We start from the raw sequence: 17776 nt of genomic DNA, 5'->3' as shown, positions 1-17776 counted from the left end.
CAGTAGACTTTACGCCTGGTGCTCGATAGGGGTGTAGACGGCAATTGATTTGTCCCGACAAGAGAGCTAATAAATCTCGGATTTAACTATATATGTTGTAAGTCTAGTATTTAGCTAATTTACTCTCTCCTTTATTTAATAGGTATATAAGCGTAAATGTGTATTTCTATACTATTTCAATATCTCTATCTGAGGATTAATAACAACTACTTGATAAATAGAGAGAACTTGATAAGTAAATTGCTATTATATATTAGGAGGCTATATTGCACTATGAGAGATCTATACTTGAAGTACTCCTTCGTTGGAATTAACTTATTCTAGAGCTAACATCGTTATTAAACTCTATAATATATCCCTCTAAAAAGACCTTCTTAACGTATCTTATAAGCGAGCGCCACATATAAGCGAGCGCCCTGTTTTCCACGCGACGCGTTCCTCCTACACCAAACATCAATTTTCTCATCAACCCAATATGCCTCCCACTTCAAAGGAAGCCAGGGTAATCTTGGCCATTGAAGCTATTCAGAATAACCCAAAACTCAAGATTGCAACTATAGCAAAGATCTACGACGTTGCCCCCCGAACTATACGTCGTCGACTAGCCGGCACGCCTGCACGACGCGATACTCCGGCCAATTCGAAGAAGCTCACTGAATCCGAAGAGCAAGCTATTGTTCAGTATATCCTTGAGCTAGTTGCACGTGCATTTCCACCTAGACTTACTGGTGTGGAAGATATGGCCAACCAACTGCTAAGGGTACGCGATGCGCCCCCTGTCGGCAAGCTCTGGGCCCACAACTTTGTCAAACGCTAGCTAGAGCTCCGGACACGTTGGACACGTCGGTACGACTACCAGAGGGCCAAATGCGAGGATCCAAAGGTTATTGGCGAGTGGTTTGCACTTGTACAGAATACCAAGGCCAAGTACGGCATTGTAGATAACGATATCTACAACTTCGACGAGACCGGGTTTATGATGGGGGTTATCTCTGCGGGTATGGTCGTTACAACCTCTGACGGCCGTGGTAAGGCAAAGCTAGCCCAGCCTGGCAACCGCGAGTGGGCAACAGTGATCCAGGGTATCAATGCCCTTAGCTGGGCTATCTCTCCCTTTATTATCTTGGCCGGGCATTACCACCTTGCTAACTGGTACCGAGAGTGCAACCTTCCAGCCGACTGGCGCATTGCGACTACCGACAATGGCTGGACTACCAATACAGTTGGCCTAGATTGGATCAAGCACTTCGACTACCACTCAAAATCCCATACAACAGGTGCATACCGGCTATTGGTCCTTGACGGCCACGAAAGCCACCACTCGACCGAGTTCGAGCTCTACTGCAAGCAGAACAACATCATTACGCTCTGCATGCCTCCGCACTCTTCCCACAAGTGCCAGCCACTCGATGTTGGCTGCTTTGGGCTACTGAAGCAGGCGTACGGTCGCCAAATCGAGGACTTAATGCGCATGCATATCAACCACATCAGCAAGCTCGAGTTCCTCTGTGCCTTCCGCGAGGCCTTTTTTGCTTCTATAACAAAGAGTAATATACAGGGTGGCTTTGCAGGGGCTGGCCTAGTGCCGTACGATCCAGAGAGGGTACTTTCTACACTGGATATACAGCTTCGTACACCAACACCCCCACCCTCACAGCCAGGTACTACACAACCTTGGGTCTTCCAGACGCCACACAACCCTCGAGAAGCCGAATCACAGTCAACGCTTATCAAGACTCGCATTGCCAACCACCAAAACAGCTCCCCGACTTCAATGTTGGCTGCAGTAGACCAACTAGCAAAGAGTACAACAGCTGTAATGCACGAGGTGGCTCTTCTTCGTACGGAGGTCTCTTCGCTCCGCAAGGCCAATGAAGCGCTAAGCAAGCGCCGGAGGGCCAAAAAAACGCGCGTACAGCTTGGAGGATCACTTACTGTACAGGCTGCACAAGATCTACTGGCCCAGAAGGATGGAGGTTGGGAGGTAGCTGAAGGTATACAGCCGGGTGGTAGTAGTACAGAGGGGGGTCGTACGAAGATACGGTGCTGTGGTGTGTGTGGCAAGCCTGGCCATAATGCCCGTACCTGCCGGGAGGCTGCAGAATCGTCTGATTCAGCTGTTTCTGATGTAATTGTAGTTGGTTGATACTGTTGTTGTGTTGCAATTGAGGATAGTTGTAGTAGGGTTGTGGAAAATAGGGCGCTCGCTTATATGTGGCGCTCGCTTATAAGATACGTTAACTATTCCAACAAGGGTGTTAATGTGGAATCGCTATGATTATCCTGTTTCCGATAACGCAACCCGTGTGGTTTGAAGAGTTGTTACATAGTGCTTCTCTGGACTGGACTGAGCCCGGTTCTGCAGGTTTGTGGTGGTTTTTTTCATCATCGGCCACTGTACTTTGACTTTCTACCTCCGTTCCACCCGTTAGATTCTGGTTATAAGCGGCAACCGAGCCCACTCGTCCTGCAATGTGTCTAACCCAGCAATGGTGCGCTGTGGTGTGCCGTATCTCCAAATGTTGGGCCCTCTCTTTGCGAGTGTGTTACGAAACCCGTTTCGAAGGCCCCCCTTAGGCCGGAATACGACGGTAATGCCCCTGCTCACGAGGGCTCCGGCACCCTCGTAGATAATCACAGGCGGTGAATCGTTCCGTAGTCTCCCCATGTCAACCTCGTAGCCGCGATTTCCCTCATCAATCCCAGGGCCATGGTCATCGAGCGAAATGCTAGTTAGGTGCGGCAGCGTGTGAATGATCTCGGATAGGTGCATCAAGCCGTCCAAGGCGGCTCGACTGAAGGTCAGTGGCCGTGTCGAGCGGCTCACTTGCTCCGCGAATGCGCGCATATCACTGTTCCACCACCAACCGCCATCCGCAATCGTAAGTAACGCAGCATCGGTGAGGTATATCTCAACAAGGGAGGCGGGTAGGCTCAGTGGAATGTAATGTGTTTCCGTAAGAATGGCCGGTAGGTCCAGTGAACCAGGATCATCAGAAACAATGCACTGGCCAAGGGAAGGGCTCGGCAACCCCAAATACTCCAGCTTTGAGAATGCCGACAGGCCTTTGCTACTCCATTTTAGTCCTCGATTCTCCATTCTGGATTCGCACTCGAATGATTCGTCATAGGTGTCCACTGGCGCGATGATGAGGGTCCGCAACGTGTCTGAAACCGGCTCGAGCATGATGTCGAGATCTACAGTCACGTCACGGTGGTACATCGGGCATCGAAGACTAATTTCTAAGATCAGGACTTCGAGACACCGCGGTAGACACAAGATAGAACCAAACCAAGGAAGCGGCAGGCGATCCCAGCGTAACCTAAGCTCCCGCAGGTTCGTATACTTGATGGCTGTTAACGGAGGCAGGATGCTAGGCTGCGTGGAACACCACTCGTCCGACTCGCTGAAAAAGGTTCCTGATCCAGATTCGGCTATAAAGCATGCCGTCAATGCCTCGAATGCCGGAGCGGACATCAGGTTCCAGAGAATAGATTCCCCAGTTCCGTTGAAAATGTCTCCGGAAACCCCTCCGGACCAGATGACGTGGCCTGATATTTCCGGTCAGCAGAGTGAACCCGTAATGACTTAGCAGCAAGTAACCCGGGCACGTACACTCCTTGCAGGAAGAACCAGCGCTGAATTCCTCTACCGCCTGCGCAATGGTGGTGTCCGAAGCACGACTAGCATTGTCAAGCCGGATTATGAGACTTCGAAGGAACCTGCAACAGCGAAGTACATCAAGGCACTCCCAGCTGCCATCTCCATACATCGCCAGTGTCCGGACAAGGTTGGCAAGTCCCGGTTTCAACGCTAACGTATCCTTGAACTTATTCAGGGACAAAGCCGATTCTAACATGACGCAGGTATAGATAGGACCTTGTGCTAACGAGTAGGCAGCTTTGGAGACAAGTGCTAGAGTCAACTTGTCTCTCAGTGGGAGGCATTTGATGATATTCTCGAGAATCTCGGATGGAAGCTTCGTCAAGACAGGTGATTTCGGCGCCATCTCAGCTACCCGTCGCGCGTATTGCTTTCAATAGTAATTCGGGTCCTGTGCGATTGTCGTAATCCGTAGCAGCTGAGACATAACAATCTTTTGCTTTGAAGTCAGGCCGCTAGATTCGTTCTGTTTTGAACACGACAGCGTTCAAAGAGCGGTGAGCGGAGCTGTCATGCCTACCCGATTACGTAGTTGCTAGCTGTTATCGGCCCCACCAGGCAGCAGGTTCAAGTCCTAGACCTCGCCATTCTTCCCACCTTCTCCTACCTTTTCATCCTACCCACTGAACCTAGCCCTCTTCCGTTACTCCAATCATAGCGTCACAACTGGATTACGTGAGAGGTGTTCTCGTTTGAGTCGATGGTCAAGAAGAGCTTCAATACTAATATTATAGCCTTATATGTGTCTTACAACTGTCGCACTGTCCATACAATTTGTTTGGCTTTAGATAACCAAGGCTAACGACACACACTCTACAACACTCGTGCTAGAACGACCTCAGCTGCCCCACCCTCCCGGCCTAGCCAGAAGAATGCGGCTGTGTGCTAGACTAATTTCGTGTGATATTCACTAATACATAGCATTAAACGCGTTTTAATGGGACCTATACTCCTAGAGTAGGCTTAAAGGGCTCAGTTCCTGGTATATATGTATATATAGGGCAGGTCTAAGTAACACGTTACAATGCTATAAGGGGATTGGGGGAGTTTGTAAAGATGCTCTCGAGCGCAAAGCTATCGACTGCCGAGTCGAAAGCAGAACTCAAGAGGCCGATTCAACTAGAAGTCACTTGATCGGCTCGAGAAGGCTCTCTAGGAGCGAAAGCAATTCGAGAACCTCCTTGCTAATGCCGTAACATCTATAATCTTCTAGGCCATGAGATCGTACTCGCCCTCTAAGCTAGCGCCAACCGTCCAGGAGAGCGCACTTGCACAGAGCTGGCTACCTTGACGCACAGGCTAAAGCGGACCCCGTTTATATACTTATCGACGCTACTCTGCTCTTTGACGAGAAAGCCGAAGTCCACTGTCGGCTGGTGGGTCCCTGAGAGACAAGATCCCTCCACGAACCCGCACACAGCGCGGAGGTCATCCCCGCAGGGGGGAGGGAGAAAATTGATGTTCCCCCTGAGGGCCGGGAAGCTAAAGACATGCAACTGCCGCAGGGTCGCGCCCGCGTTACGAATTGCGACGGGCATGCCAGCGAGGGCCTACGTAGCGGTCAGCTCTTCCAACCTATCGTGGTTCTCAATCTTGCCCGACACGTACGAGGCCACGAGGAACGCAGAATGCCTCTGGTGAAGTGACGGTCGGCCTCCAGGTCCTCGGCCGTAGCACCGATTCGGTGTCGGTAACACAATGGAAGCGCAGGGAGTCTAAGTGCAGCATGGGGGCTACCAAGACGGCTAAGGCATGGGCGAGGGGGCGCTGCTAGCGAGCCCAAATTCTCATTGTGCCGGTGTTGGTACTTACCGTAGACCTCATGGAATACTTGCCGAACCTCATGCATTTTGCCGTCCTCAAAGCCGGGTCACTCGGGGGTCCCTCTATCAGTTTGAAGTCACGTCACAGGGCTTGAACACAAGCTGGGGGCATTGAAAGCGTCCTGGTTACGTGAGTTTGTGCGTGATTCGGTTCTGGTAGAGTTCCGCAAGTTTCAGGGATCACGCCCAACAGCACAGCAGACATGCTCAGGTTCCGAGCTGATTCTCTCGGGTGGTAATGCCGGTCGACCACCACAGCGTGCACCCGCGGGAGACAATCGGGTTCCTCAAGATCTCGTCGACACTACCGAGGGACGACTGGTCCAGCTCCAACCCCACGACCAGGAACTGAACAGGGATGCAGCTCGCAGAAGCGGAGGCAAGTTAGCCGCGCTCTCTGTATGGCTTGGAGGGAGTCCTGCGAACGGGCGGGGGCCGGGGGCGCCGCTCAGTCAATCACGCCTCAGCGAACTATCCTAGGGTCTTAGGGGTATCTTAATATACCGCGGAGGAGCTCCGGGGGGAGATCCAGGAGCTTAGGAGCGCGTGCACCGTCGGCAGGTTCCGGTACTATTAAGTAGCACCACGCTTATCGATAAATCCGAGGTGGGCGAGCTACGGTCCCCCCGCGTTGGCAGTACGGCGGAATACAGCGTGGGTGTTTTCATCGTGAGAATACGATAGACAGCAGCTTCGTCATATACTAGGTACTCATGTGGACCTGGTACAGACGTTTCCGAATAGCGGTGCCCTGTTCCAAAATAGGCGGCCACTGCACCGACGAGTTAGCCAGAACAAAGAAGCCCATGAAAAGAAGAGATCAGGAACGGGAAACAGGCTCACCAAGTTCCTAGAAAAAGACTGTATACTTTTATTCGGCAAGCGGTAAAGGAAACTCGAAGCTGATGAGCTTCTGTCAAGCGAGGTAAGTATTTCTCGAGATGTCTTTCTCCTTGTTTTACTCGTGGAGCGTCTTGCTCTGCATGCCTTATGGACCTTTTCACTCGGGCATTCTGTAGTGGTATGATCAGAGCAGCACGCAAAGCCTGTAAAGACCGAAGCCCGGAAATACTCCACCTACCAGTTGGCTGTAGTGTTTTTGTTCACGCTGCACGGGAAAATCTAACCCCAGCCCTCGATATCGACTCTTGGTATGCACCCCGAGATTGCCCTCCCGGTTGTTTGGCAGGGGCGAATGCTTGGTCCACATTAGAGAAATTGACATACACCTCTTTCAGGATATGAAAAAGTTAGCGTAGCAGGGGATTCACTGTTAGTGCTTACTGGAAACAGCACGGTTTTTCCAAACAACGGGCCCCTTGTAACGCTAACTTTTCATATCCTGGAGGATATGTAAGCCTTCTGTGGTGGCGGCTGTATTTGTCTTCCGTCCCCGTATGGCGGTAGGGCTGGAGTCGTTGGCTCTGGCCCGAAATATCTGGCTGGCAAATCGCTCCAAGCTCGGTGGCGGAATGTTTCTCGTCTCCGAGAGAGGTCTGATTACGCCAAGCCACAACATTTGGAAACCACGCTTTACCTAAGTGGTAAATAATTCATGGAGCACATTATGGTTTCTCTGCTCGAAACTGTTCTTCCAGCAGGGATGGTTGGAGCATGAACTGGCGGTCGCGGGTCTTGCCCCCATCGGGCCGTCAAAGACACGGGACAGACGTGCTTGGTGTTACCTTTAAGGTGGCGTTCTTCTCTTTAAGAGAGAAACGCTACCTCTTCTCTCACGTCGCGCCTTGTTTGTGTTTCGCTTCAAGGTGGGATATCCTACCTGCCGCTCATTTTTGAAGGCGCTCTCAGTGCCTGCCGCTCCTTTGATACTTGTTGAGTCCTCAGTTTGACTTGACAGTCACTCCTTAACTTAAAGCAACCTTTCCATTCCTTCTTTTCAATTGCTTGAGCTATGCGTTTGAGGCATTATTTTGTCGGAACGGCCTTCCTGGCCGTTGTCAACAGCCGTTGTGTCCCTCCACCGCGTCCTAGCCTATCGACCGATGGAGATGTCTCTGTCAGCGTGACTGTTACGGCTACGATGTCGACGGCGGTTGGTGAGACCGGCACAACCACGTTGACTGCGACTTACGACGAAGAGTCCCAAACCTGGGCCGGGGAAGCGTTGAGCACCGTTATCCACAGTTCAAAGCCGTCAGGCCCGACCGAAGCGAGCTCTGCCGTTGATCCTATTGAGGAGGATTCCACCAGCATTCCTGACAGCTCCACAGTCTCGCAGAGGAACGGGACGACGTCTGCAGGGCCAAACCCGACCACGACGGAGGAGAAGTCATCCTCTAGCCAGCCTCCCTCCATCTCACGGAACAGTGATACCGCGTCAACTCCTGCTCCGACTGACGTCCCCGACGAAGAATGGACAGCCACTAGTGAAACCAGTCTCGAAGCTTCTTCCACCACGCAAGGCGAGCAGGTCACATCCCAGACTGCGGAGCCTTCAGCGAGCTATCCGACCTTCCGCCGCGAGTACCCTGCCGATATACTCGACGAGCTTCGCGATAGGAGCATACCAAAGCTCGCGACGTACCTGGCAAAGAAGTCCAGTCATTCCAAGAGGCAGCAGAATGCATGCACACTCGAGAATGCCCGGGTTAGACGCGAATGGTATGATCCTCCCATCCCTCTTGCTCTACTGCCACTACTGAAGACGCTAATGGGCGATGATCTTAGGGGTGACCTCTCACTGTCGGATCGCGCAGAGTATATTGCTGCCGTCCAGTGTCTGATGAAACAACCTCCCCAGTGGCCACCAGAGAAAGTACCTGGCGCTCGTTCACGGTTCGATGACTTTGTTGCGGCACACATCTTCAACTCCAGCGACGTTCACGGCTTCGTATGTCGAAATTTCCAGTAGCAGACCCCCGGTGGAAAAAAAGAAAAATCACTAACTTCGCCTCAACCTATTCAGGCCCATACCCTCTTCTGGCATCGCTACTACGTCCACGCGTACGAGAGAGCGCTTCGCGATGAGTGCGGCTACACCGGCGCCCACCCGTACTGGAACTTCGATCGCTGGGCCGAAGACCCGAAGAGCTCGCCCTTGTTCGATGGGAGCGCCACGTCTCTCGGCGGGGATGGTAATAACAGCGCTTGGGGTGCGTACCGCATCATGGGCGGACCTTTTGCCGGCTTGAAGGTGAACCTCGGTCCCGGCTACGCCTTCGACTATAACCCTCGCTTCGTTAGGAGGTACATATCCCATTTCAGGGCCCATTTCACAACGACGAACTACACGTACCCGCTGGTCACCGAGAACGACAGCCTTGAGGATTTTCAAATGGCGCTAGAGGAGAGGCTAGGTGGTGTCTGGCGTATGGGCATGGCCACTATCTACTCGTTTATCAATGAAGTGGTAAGTTGAAGCCGATGATTCTATACCCTATATCCCCGAAATGGCTCGGGGAACTCGCTGCTAATGGGTTGGGCGATAGGATATGCCTTCGTGGGTGGCAGACCCGGTCTCGTTCCTCTTCCACGCTTCCATAGACCGCCTTTGGTGGCTCTGGCAGCTACAGGACCTCGACAACCGGTTGTATGTCATCCAGGGAATGAAGCACGGTTCCTGGCAGTTGGAGGTTGCCAGGCTCAACGACACTCTCAATCTTGGTTACATTGCTGAAGACCGCGAGGTACGCGAGGTCGTCGATACGATGGATGGCCCCTTCTGTTACATATATTATTAGAGTATCATCGGGGTATGGAAACGGTGGAAGCGACACTGTGGCTTGAGATGCCTGTGGCCAGAGGGGCGGCGTATACCGAAGTGGCATTTGGTGATTTGTCTTGGCACCTTAAAGGAGGGCTAATTATTATTCTTCCCTATTCTTTAAAATAAGGCTATCGAGGCCATTTCTTGTACAACAATGGCTCATTCTATTTCTGGAGATATCTTCACGCATTCGGGTCACGGTTAGAAGTTTGAGCGCCCGAGACTACTCCCCCCGGACGGGAGCGAAAGAGTACCTTAGATACCTTGCTATACACTAGTCGCAAGAGAACGACCCAGGGGCACCCCTCTGAGGTATTCAGTGCTGCAACAGGATATGGCCCGTGTCCTCAGCACCGTTGTCACCGACTACGAAGTCATTTAGTTGTGCTCCTGCTGTTGGGAATAGTTCTCTTCCTAACCTACCAACAACCCGATTTGTATGTCTGGGAGAAGTGGCTTTGCAGCGCATTCAAAGGAAACCATGGCCCGCTTGTCTACCCCTGTACTGATTACCTTAGTCTGATGGACCGTGACCAAAGAAGCCAGCAGATGGAAGCCATCGCCAGATACAGGAGCACGACGTCGCAGACAAAGTCGCGTCATGTGAATGATGGAAATTGGAGCCTCAGGCAGAAACTCGGCGCCCCAGGCGCTTATGTGCGCCCCTATGCCCAACTGGGTATGGAGTGTCTCACAGCGATGCCTCGTGGGTCTTCGGAGATCCTTGGCGCTCCCCCGCTCCTTTCGCTGAATCAGAATTGTGCGATGGGTGGAGGCTCAGATGAGGATGCTGAGGACGAAAGGAGAGACAAATAGACGCAGAGGAAGTAAAAGTATATACCCAAGCCAATGTAAGTACGTTTCGTAACACGTTAATTATCGTCTACGGCATTTATGAACACCCGAACTCCGACAGCACAAGCATGGTGGAGACGGAGTGAGTCGAAAAGAAAATTGTCGGCAAAACCGTTTCTTTATCTTCATCGGTACGGCCGATGGGGACTTCACACTTCTGGATCCCTTGAGGCGGCCTAATCCCGTCATGATGCATTCAGCCTCGCCCGATCCGACACCGAACCACACTAATGTACGAAGTAAGCCGGAAGCGTATAAGCTGCTTCCAATGAGACTAGTTGTCTGCCAAGGCGCACATGATTGACCGATTGGCTTCACATTCCTCGACACGTGTAACATTCGCACAGCACACTGTGTATGCAACTCCTCCCAACCTCATCATCCCCACTGCCCTTCCCAGTGATTGGCCAACACGCCAGGAACGTGTCCTTTGCGGTGAATATGCGCGGTGAAATGAATCCTGGATATAGAAAAAAAAGTTTCTCTTCCGAAGCAGTCCCCTGCGTTGACTTGCGGTGAATATGGCGAAGCAGGTCATTCGTTCAAACATTCAAGTGAAGTTAACGTCTGGCCTAGCCGTTTCCGCTCACCCAATGGGGAGACGGGACTCCCAGCCCACAATACCAGCATGCTCCCATTTCTCGGCTCCGACGGCGGTCCAAGACTCCGCGCGGTTAACCTTCCAGCCCGAGAGAGTCTCCAGCTTCCGAGACACATCCCGGAGGAGCGTTCTCGGGCGCTGAGACAGGATCGTCGCTCTTAGGCGCAGACGCGGGCGCAGGTGCTGAGCTGCACGGATTAGCTGCAGATGAATTCCCGCATTCGGACACGCCTCCTCTGGCACCTGGGCAGGGCCGATGCCGATTCGATGAGCAGCCTTGGCCCGACGATGGAGCGCCGGGACGCCACCGCCACGGGTTTCCCAGTAAGCGCGTTGCGGCGTCGCCTGCCCCGTGGAGCGGGTTTTCTGCTCGCTTACTGGCAGATCTACCCTGCCCTAGTGACGCCGATGGGGAGACTCCGTGTCAGGATCCGCACCGACGGGGCTGAGTGTCCGGGAAAGGATGCCCGGAGCCCGGGCCTTGTTTTCTGAGCCCATGTATATTCAAAGCATCTGGACTCCCTTTACCTTCGTGCTAAAGGCATTGTCGCAAGTCTTTTGCTCTGCGTTTCTTCAACTGCTGATTATGGCGACCAAGATGTCGAACGGAGGGGTGGCCGAGACGGCCGCGAATCCCCGGATCGTGCCCATGAGGGTGATTGTCTGCGGACTGATGAGGACAGGGACACTCAGTGAGCCACTCCATTACCTTTTACCATTTCGCTTCATGGCGTCTGGTATCCCTTTCTTATCACAGATGAAGAGGGGCCGTGTTTTCCATCTGAGCATCCCGACTAACGGACCGATAGGTATGAGGGCCGCGTTGCGACAACTCGGCATCCACGATGTCTATCACATGCAGACAACCGGGGCGAATCCCGGCGACATCCCCTACTGGATGCGGGCGATTGACGCCAAGTATTGCGGCAAGGGACACTTTGGCCGTGAAGATTGGGACGAGCTCCTCGCCACTCACCAGGTACTATTGATTTTCCATTTTCCACAATGCCTTCCCCATGCATTATCGTGTGATTGCGCCTCCCCGTACTAACACCACCCAGGCTACAACCGACATCCCCGCCTCCTTCTTCGGCACCGAGCTAGCCCGCGCTTACCCGGAAGCGAAAGTCATCATCCTCAACCGCGAGCGCGAGAAGTGGTACAACTCGTGCCTGACGTCCATCCACGCGGCCTTCAGCTCCCTCTCCATCTTCGACAAGCTCCTCATCATGCTCTTCGACCCCACCCTCCGCCAGTTCGGCATGTTCATGCACAAGGTCAACACCCAAGTGCAGGGCTTCGAGTGGCCGGAGAAGGAGAAGGCGCTGGCCTTCTACGACCACTACTACGACGAGTGGCGGAGGGAGATCCCCAAGGAGAGGGTCCTGGAGTACCGGGTCCAAGACGGATGGGGCCCGCTCTGTAAGCATCTCGGGGTCCCCGTGCCCATGGTGGAGGTCGGCGGGCGGATGGTGGAAGCCGAGTTCCCGAGGTTGAACGACGGGGCGGCGATGAGGGCGGCTGCGGGAATCAAGATGCGGGCCATGAGGAAGAGGGTGTTCTGGAGGTTGGCCGGGTGGGTGCCGACGGTGGGCTTCCTGGGGCTCTTGGCCTATATGTTTATTTGGGGGAATGGGGGAACACCCGTGGGACTCCCCGGCTGGGTTATGGAATGACCACGATAGGGGCCCGTTTGGATGCTGCACGGTAGAGCCTTAATGTGTCACATGGGTGATAACCTTTAGTGGATGGATGACGGTGTGGTGTTCGGGAAGCCCAAGAATAATTAAGGAGTAAAAATCGGTTAGCCTTAAATCCAGATGTCACCATGTTCTATTCTACTTCCAGGTTAAAGTACAAGACGCGATTGGACTAACCGTTCGCTACGTTGTCCCACACGTCCCAGATGTAATTATATCCCTAAGCTATACACGAACGCGCATGGCATGACTTTGACGAGAGATCTTATGGCAGAACCCACCGGGGCAGGTAGCAGACGGATGAAGAAGCTTGATAGCCTGCAAATCCACACTATCAGCTCTAAACTAATAGGAAGGTTTGGGGAGTGCTTCCCCAGCCCATACTTGTCCTTGATTTGGCCATGCATTACTATGCAGTAAACATATGCAACTCAAATCACCTCACACCGCTCCAGGCTCCAGGCTCCAACAACATGGCATTTGCAGCTCCCGCTGGATAAGGTATTCAGACCATCCGATATATTCCAGGGTAACCGGTTTCGGGGCCGCACGGGCCGTATCACTTCGATCCATGGAAAATGATATAAGCTGTAAGGTTTCGGCCATTGTACAAGTGCATGCATGACAGACCCCGCGTTGACAGCTGCCTTGCAGAGACGTACTCTCTTGCCTCGTTATGGGCGAGTTTAAGAGCCCGCGTGCTATGTTCCAGCAGATCATCAAGGCCGCGGACACAGTCAGAACTCGCCCTCCCGCCCGCCTTGCTCCAGAATACCACAGCGTTCCGGGATGACCGTTTCGAAGCTTCCGCCACAGTTTCCCGTCCGATCATCCCGCCCCCTTAACATGTAAAAGTGAAGGCAGTGACATCCGGTTGCATTCATGTCCCCACTAGCAGAAGACTATACGACGATGGCTCGTGAGGGCTCCTAGGGAAGATGCAATCGCGGCCGGTAGGGAAGTAATTGGGCTTTTGTACCCAGAAACAGCTGAGTGTAGATGGTAAAACTGATTTGGCATATAGGCGCGCCCAACAGCTTGGCCAACGGAATCCCGCTTGACTGCCTCGGTAATCTACACACTCTCGTCGGCTTGATATGCAGCCGGGGCCCCTCTGACCCTTTGGATACCTTTAATAATTGTCGATGTGGCCTCGCTTCATGCGCATCGGGGCAGATTCAAGGCTCAAGTCGCATCAATGGCTCGTTTTAATGGACAAATTCCGCAACATTGGGGAGTTGCTTGCAAGGTATGTCCCAGAATCAGATCTTTACAGAAGTGGTAATCGAACAGTGCACTAGCCGCAGCATACGGTCCCTGCTGCATTCGGTTTCAGGTAAAATGGCAACCCTGACACATCAATACCATGGTCGAAATGGAACGGACTCGTCTTTTTCGAGGCAATTAAGCAGTGTGAAAAGTGCTTGCGTGAACGTGAATGTTAAAAATCCCAAATGACTGTAATCCTCCCTAGTACCCAACAGTAACCACTTCCGCCTTCATCCAGCCAGGCATTTCCTCAGCTAACACAAGGATCTGTATATCACAGGATGGCGGCTGATCCGGTGGCCCCGCTGGTAGCAGCTAACCCCGTCGTCTGCTGGAGCCTGGAGGCATTGGCGTTGCTCACACCTTCTTGTGTCTGCGCCTTAGCCTACTGCAGGTAGCCCCCGTCAATGAGGGCCCGGAGATCCGGCTGCACACCGATCATGTCGGACGAGGGGTTGGAGGTGGGAGTGCCTCCAATCTTGATGAGGTTCCGCATCTCCGCCGCCGACAGCTTGGAACCCCTGTTGGCGTTCACCATGCCCTGGATGCTCAGCGCCGCGCCGGCGATGATGGGGGCCGCGCCTGAAGTGCCGGAGAAGTTGCCGTAGCCATCAACCCACTGGAAATTGACCGACTCGGCGGTTGACGTGAGGATGCCCTCGCCCCAGGAATGGACGTCGATCCGGCTGCCGTAGTTGGAAAACGACAACCTCGTGCGAGGGAGCGCCGCAGAGCCAGCGCCAACCATGATGGCTCCCGAGTCACGGAAGTCAGGGCTGTTTCTGTTCAGGAAGGCGCGCGGTGTCGATTCGCCCTCGCGGACAATGGGCAGATCCAGGTTCACCCCCCCGTTGCAGCCGGCTTCGACGACGGTAATACCCATCGCAGTTGCGAGCCTGATCGCCTCGTACTCAGCATCGTAGATCTCTGCTGGCATCAGGTTGTTGTTGGCGTCGCCAAGCTGAATCTCCAGCAACATAACATCGCCAAAGCTGAGGTGGGAGGCAGCGTCAATGATAGCCTCGGCATTGTTTTCCTGGGGGGCTCCGTTGACATCCCGCGTGACACCCACTACGTGTCCCTGTGCTGCAGGGGCAATGCCAACGCCGCCGATGGCGTTGTCCACCATGAGCATAATCCCGAGAACCGCGGTTCCATGAGGGTAGTTTCCACCGTATCGGTCATTGACGTTCTTTCCGGCCTTGAGAGTGATGCCCGCAGCTTGCTGTACACTCCGTTAGCATTCTTATCTCACTCGCAGATTGCAGATCGCACGACTCGTACCAAATCTTCGTGGTCCAACTTCCAACCGCGCTCCACGTCGATAACGTTGGTTCCAGCGCCGTCGCCGCCAGGGAAGCCCCAGGCATACTGGGCGTTGATGCCCACGTTCGCGCCAGTATATCCCTGTTCCGGGAACCGCGGATCGTTGCTTGGCTGAACGGCGGGGAGTTGCGCACCACCAAGCCGCTGGCAGCTTATCACCTCATCGTATGCACCGAGGGTGTTCAAGAGCTGGACGATCTCGGGAGCGGGTGCGTCGCCCATAGGCTCGTTGAACTGAACTTGGTACCAGGCGCCGAAATCCGTGGGCACGTAGGTGGGGTCGAGCTCGGTGGCCCGTTGAACCATCTCAGCGATCTTCTCGGGGGATACGCTGTTGATGAGAGGCAAGACGCTAAAATCTACGTCTCTCTTCCCGTTCCGAGAGCCCGGGTGCGCCTTTCGAATGAGGTCGGCGACAACATCGGTCCCCGTCAAGGCCCGGGCTGTAAGGGATGCTGCTGTGCTGTTGAGCTTAACGGCGATAGCAAACCGAGGAGGAACCACATCGTCGCGCGGTGGGATGGAGGCAGCCAAAGCGGTGTTGAACAAAGGGAGGGCGCAGAGTAGCCCGACGGCCAAGGAGCGGCTAAGAGACATCATGATGAGTCTTGGAGAGGCTGTTCCTCACGGTGGCGGACTCTGCAGAGCTTCGGTTTGTGAGCATCAACTCTCTCCGCTACTGTACCATCCCCATCCTACTTATACCCGCGTCCGTTGCCTGCGGCAATTGCTGAACTCAGCACGGTCACCCTAGTGCCAATACAAAAAGCACGTCACGATATTGTACGCTACAGTGGTTGCGGTCCCAAGACTAACCCCTATTGGTTACCAATATGGCAACCGCCCAAGCCTCCAATCCTCACGTCACTGCCCCTTGGCCAAACCATGGTTTTCCATTGGCGATGTGGTACAACTTAACCGAATTTCCATTCATGGAAGGAGTTTTGCCCTGCGATTCTTTTTCCCATCTTGAAAATCATTAGCAAACATAGCCAGCCCCCCGGATAGGTCGTCAATGCTTCCCCCCTCGTGTTCGTTGCCATAAGTGGCGCGCTGCATCATGTGATAATGCAGAGGATGACTGTGCCGCCACGAGGTTGAACCTGGGTCGCGTTGTAGCGTCCAGAACCAGGCCAGGGTCCATGCAAGCGAAGGGGATCGAGGCGTACAAGCATGGGTACACAACAGGCGGCAGAGAATGGGTGGGGGGGGACGGCACACAACAATTGGGTCTATCTTCAGATAGCGGCGAAAACACAAGGAGAGCATCCATGCCAGAGTTATGGGAGGGCGGGTCTCGATGTTAGAGCTAGTATAGTGCTAGTGAGACCGAAGTGGACCAGAGGATTGACTACAAGGGAGGGGAGTAAGCAACGGCAGTACCATCGGGACGGTCGGACAAGTTGGGATGACAATAAAGCATGGTTTCTAAGGCATGTCAGTGCGGGATGTGATGCCAAGGGCCCTGAGTACCTGGTCCATGGATCAGGATTGTGGGATTATTGGCCCCTTCTCATCAGCCTTACTGAAATTGGAGGTTCCAGAAATGCGGCGCGGCGTGGGATACAAGCATGCTGACCACGTTTTTGTCTGTGCATCGCCAGGCAAACACCAACCCGACCGACCTAGTTAACAGGCGGTGCTCCTTTCCGGATGCCGCGGAGCCACATTCGGCCCGTTTCCGTAGTGTCTAGGAGTCACGATGTCCTCAAATTCAGTCTCAGAAGACGTTAGTTAAGCCATCACGACACTAGGACAGGCAATGGGTTCAGTGAGCTAGCACGGGTCAGTACAGCGTACCTACGGAAATCACGGCACACCCAGGTAAGCAAAAGCCAAGCGCCAATCAGGGATCGCACAGACCAAACAGACCCAGACATCGACCCACAATGGTTCGGTGAGGTGATGTGACCCAAAAGATATCTTTCGGTGGAAGCTAGAGGTGCTCTTCCACAAGCACCTTTTCGTATTCCGGCTAGGCGGGCCGTCGCGGAGCGCGGGAGCTTGAGATCACTCGTAGGATGCATCTTTTCCTTATTATAGAACACGTCACAATCTAGACCGTTGTTAGGGTAGTACTCCGTACTGTACCTATGTGTGTCGTACAGAGGCAGTGGACAACGCAGTTATATAAACCCCCTAAACACAGGGTGTTGCGTTAGAATGATTCTTGCATATGCATTATTCAGTTTACCATGCATAGATCCCCTAGCCTGTCATACGCTCCACCGTCTTTACGGTCTCCTAATGGGGTATTCCATACCCGGAATCCAATGCGTGCTGTGTGCTCATCCTCTCCCATATTCCCCTCCCCAACAGCCCCCTTTCCTTCTAGGTCCCCCCCACTACGATTCTTCACAGGTTGTAGAGGAGGTAGGCGACAATTTCACAAACTCTTTGACCTACGGCTCAAAAACATTTCGTAGCACGTGGCTGGATAGATCTCTGGAGGACGAGGATCAGTATCTACAGTATCAGGAGTTTGATCGCGTCACACAGTTACTTGGCAGACCACGTCACACGAAGCCATTTACACCTGATCCTCAGGCGCCACGTTCGACTACGCCCATCTCGACCCAGGCTTCAGTTCAGGGCACCCAGCGTTCTGAGGCGACAGGATTACAGCCATCTATACGCTGGCACACGTCGCGATGGGAGGGCGTCGACCTAGCGCAGGAAGACTTGAACGACAACACCAGTCAACGAGGATCGCGACGAACAGGGCGTAGAAGAAGGCGTGGAAGCAGGGGAGTTCTGGGCGCAGGCGCCCAGGAAGACAACAACAACGACAACAACAACGAGAGTATCGCC

At 53.5% G+C, this 17776-nt stretch overlaps 3 protein-coding genes across 3 annotated transcripts; 2 read left to right on the top strand and 1 right to left on the bottom strand.

The window, feature by feature from the left end:
• Positions 1 to 7528: 7528 nt before the first annotated feature.
• MFIFM68171_08668 (Tyrosinase copper-binding domain-containing protein) lies at positions 7529 to 9188 on the top strand (the record flags this gene model as incomplete). Its single annotated transcript, XM_071064088.1, has 4 exons — positions 7529 to 8109; positions 8176 to 8338; positions 8414 to 8857; positions 8937 to 9188. 4 exons carry the CDS (start codon positions 7529 to 7531, stop codon positions 9186 to 9188), a joined length of 1440 nt encoding a protein of 479 aa, XP_070920189.1.
• Positions 9189 to 11256: 2068 nt separating this feature from the next.
• Positions 11257 to 12346, top strand: MFIFM68171_08667 (NAD dependent epimerase/dehydratase; the record flags this gene model as incomplete). Its single annotated transcript, XM_071064087.1, has 3 exons — positions 11257 to 11362; positions 11480 to 11649; positions 11732 to 12346. 3 exons carry the CDS (start codon positions 11257 to 11259, stop codon positions 12344 to 12346), a joined length of 891 nt encoding a protein of 296 aa, XP_070920188.1.
• A 1678-nt stretch (positions 12347 to 14024) lies between these two features.
• MFIFM68171_08666 (Peptidase S8/S53 domain-containing protein) lies at positions 14025 to 15562 on the bottom strand (the record flags this gene model as incomplete). Its single annotated transcript, XM_071064086.1, has 2 exons — positions 14025 to 14864; positions 14924 to 15562. 2 exons carry the CDS (start codon positions 15560 to 15562, stop codon positions 14025 to 14027), a joined length of 1479 nt encoding a protein of 492 aa, XP_070920187.1.
• Positions 15563 to 17776: the final 2214 nt, after the last annotated feature.

Source organism: Madurella fahalii, assembly GCF_045866475.1.
Source record: "Madurella fahalii IFM 68171 DNA, scaffold_5, whole genome shotgun sequence".
NCBI lineage: Eukaryota > Fungi > Ascomycota > Sordariomycetes > Sordariales > Madurella > Madurella fahalii.
This window is presented reverse-complemented; position numbering and strand designations above follow the sequence as displayed.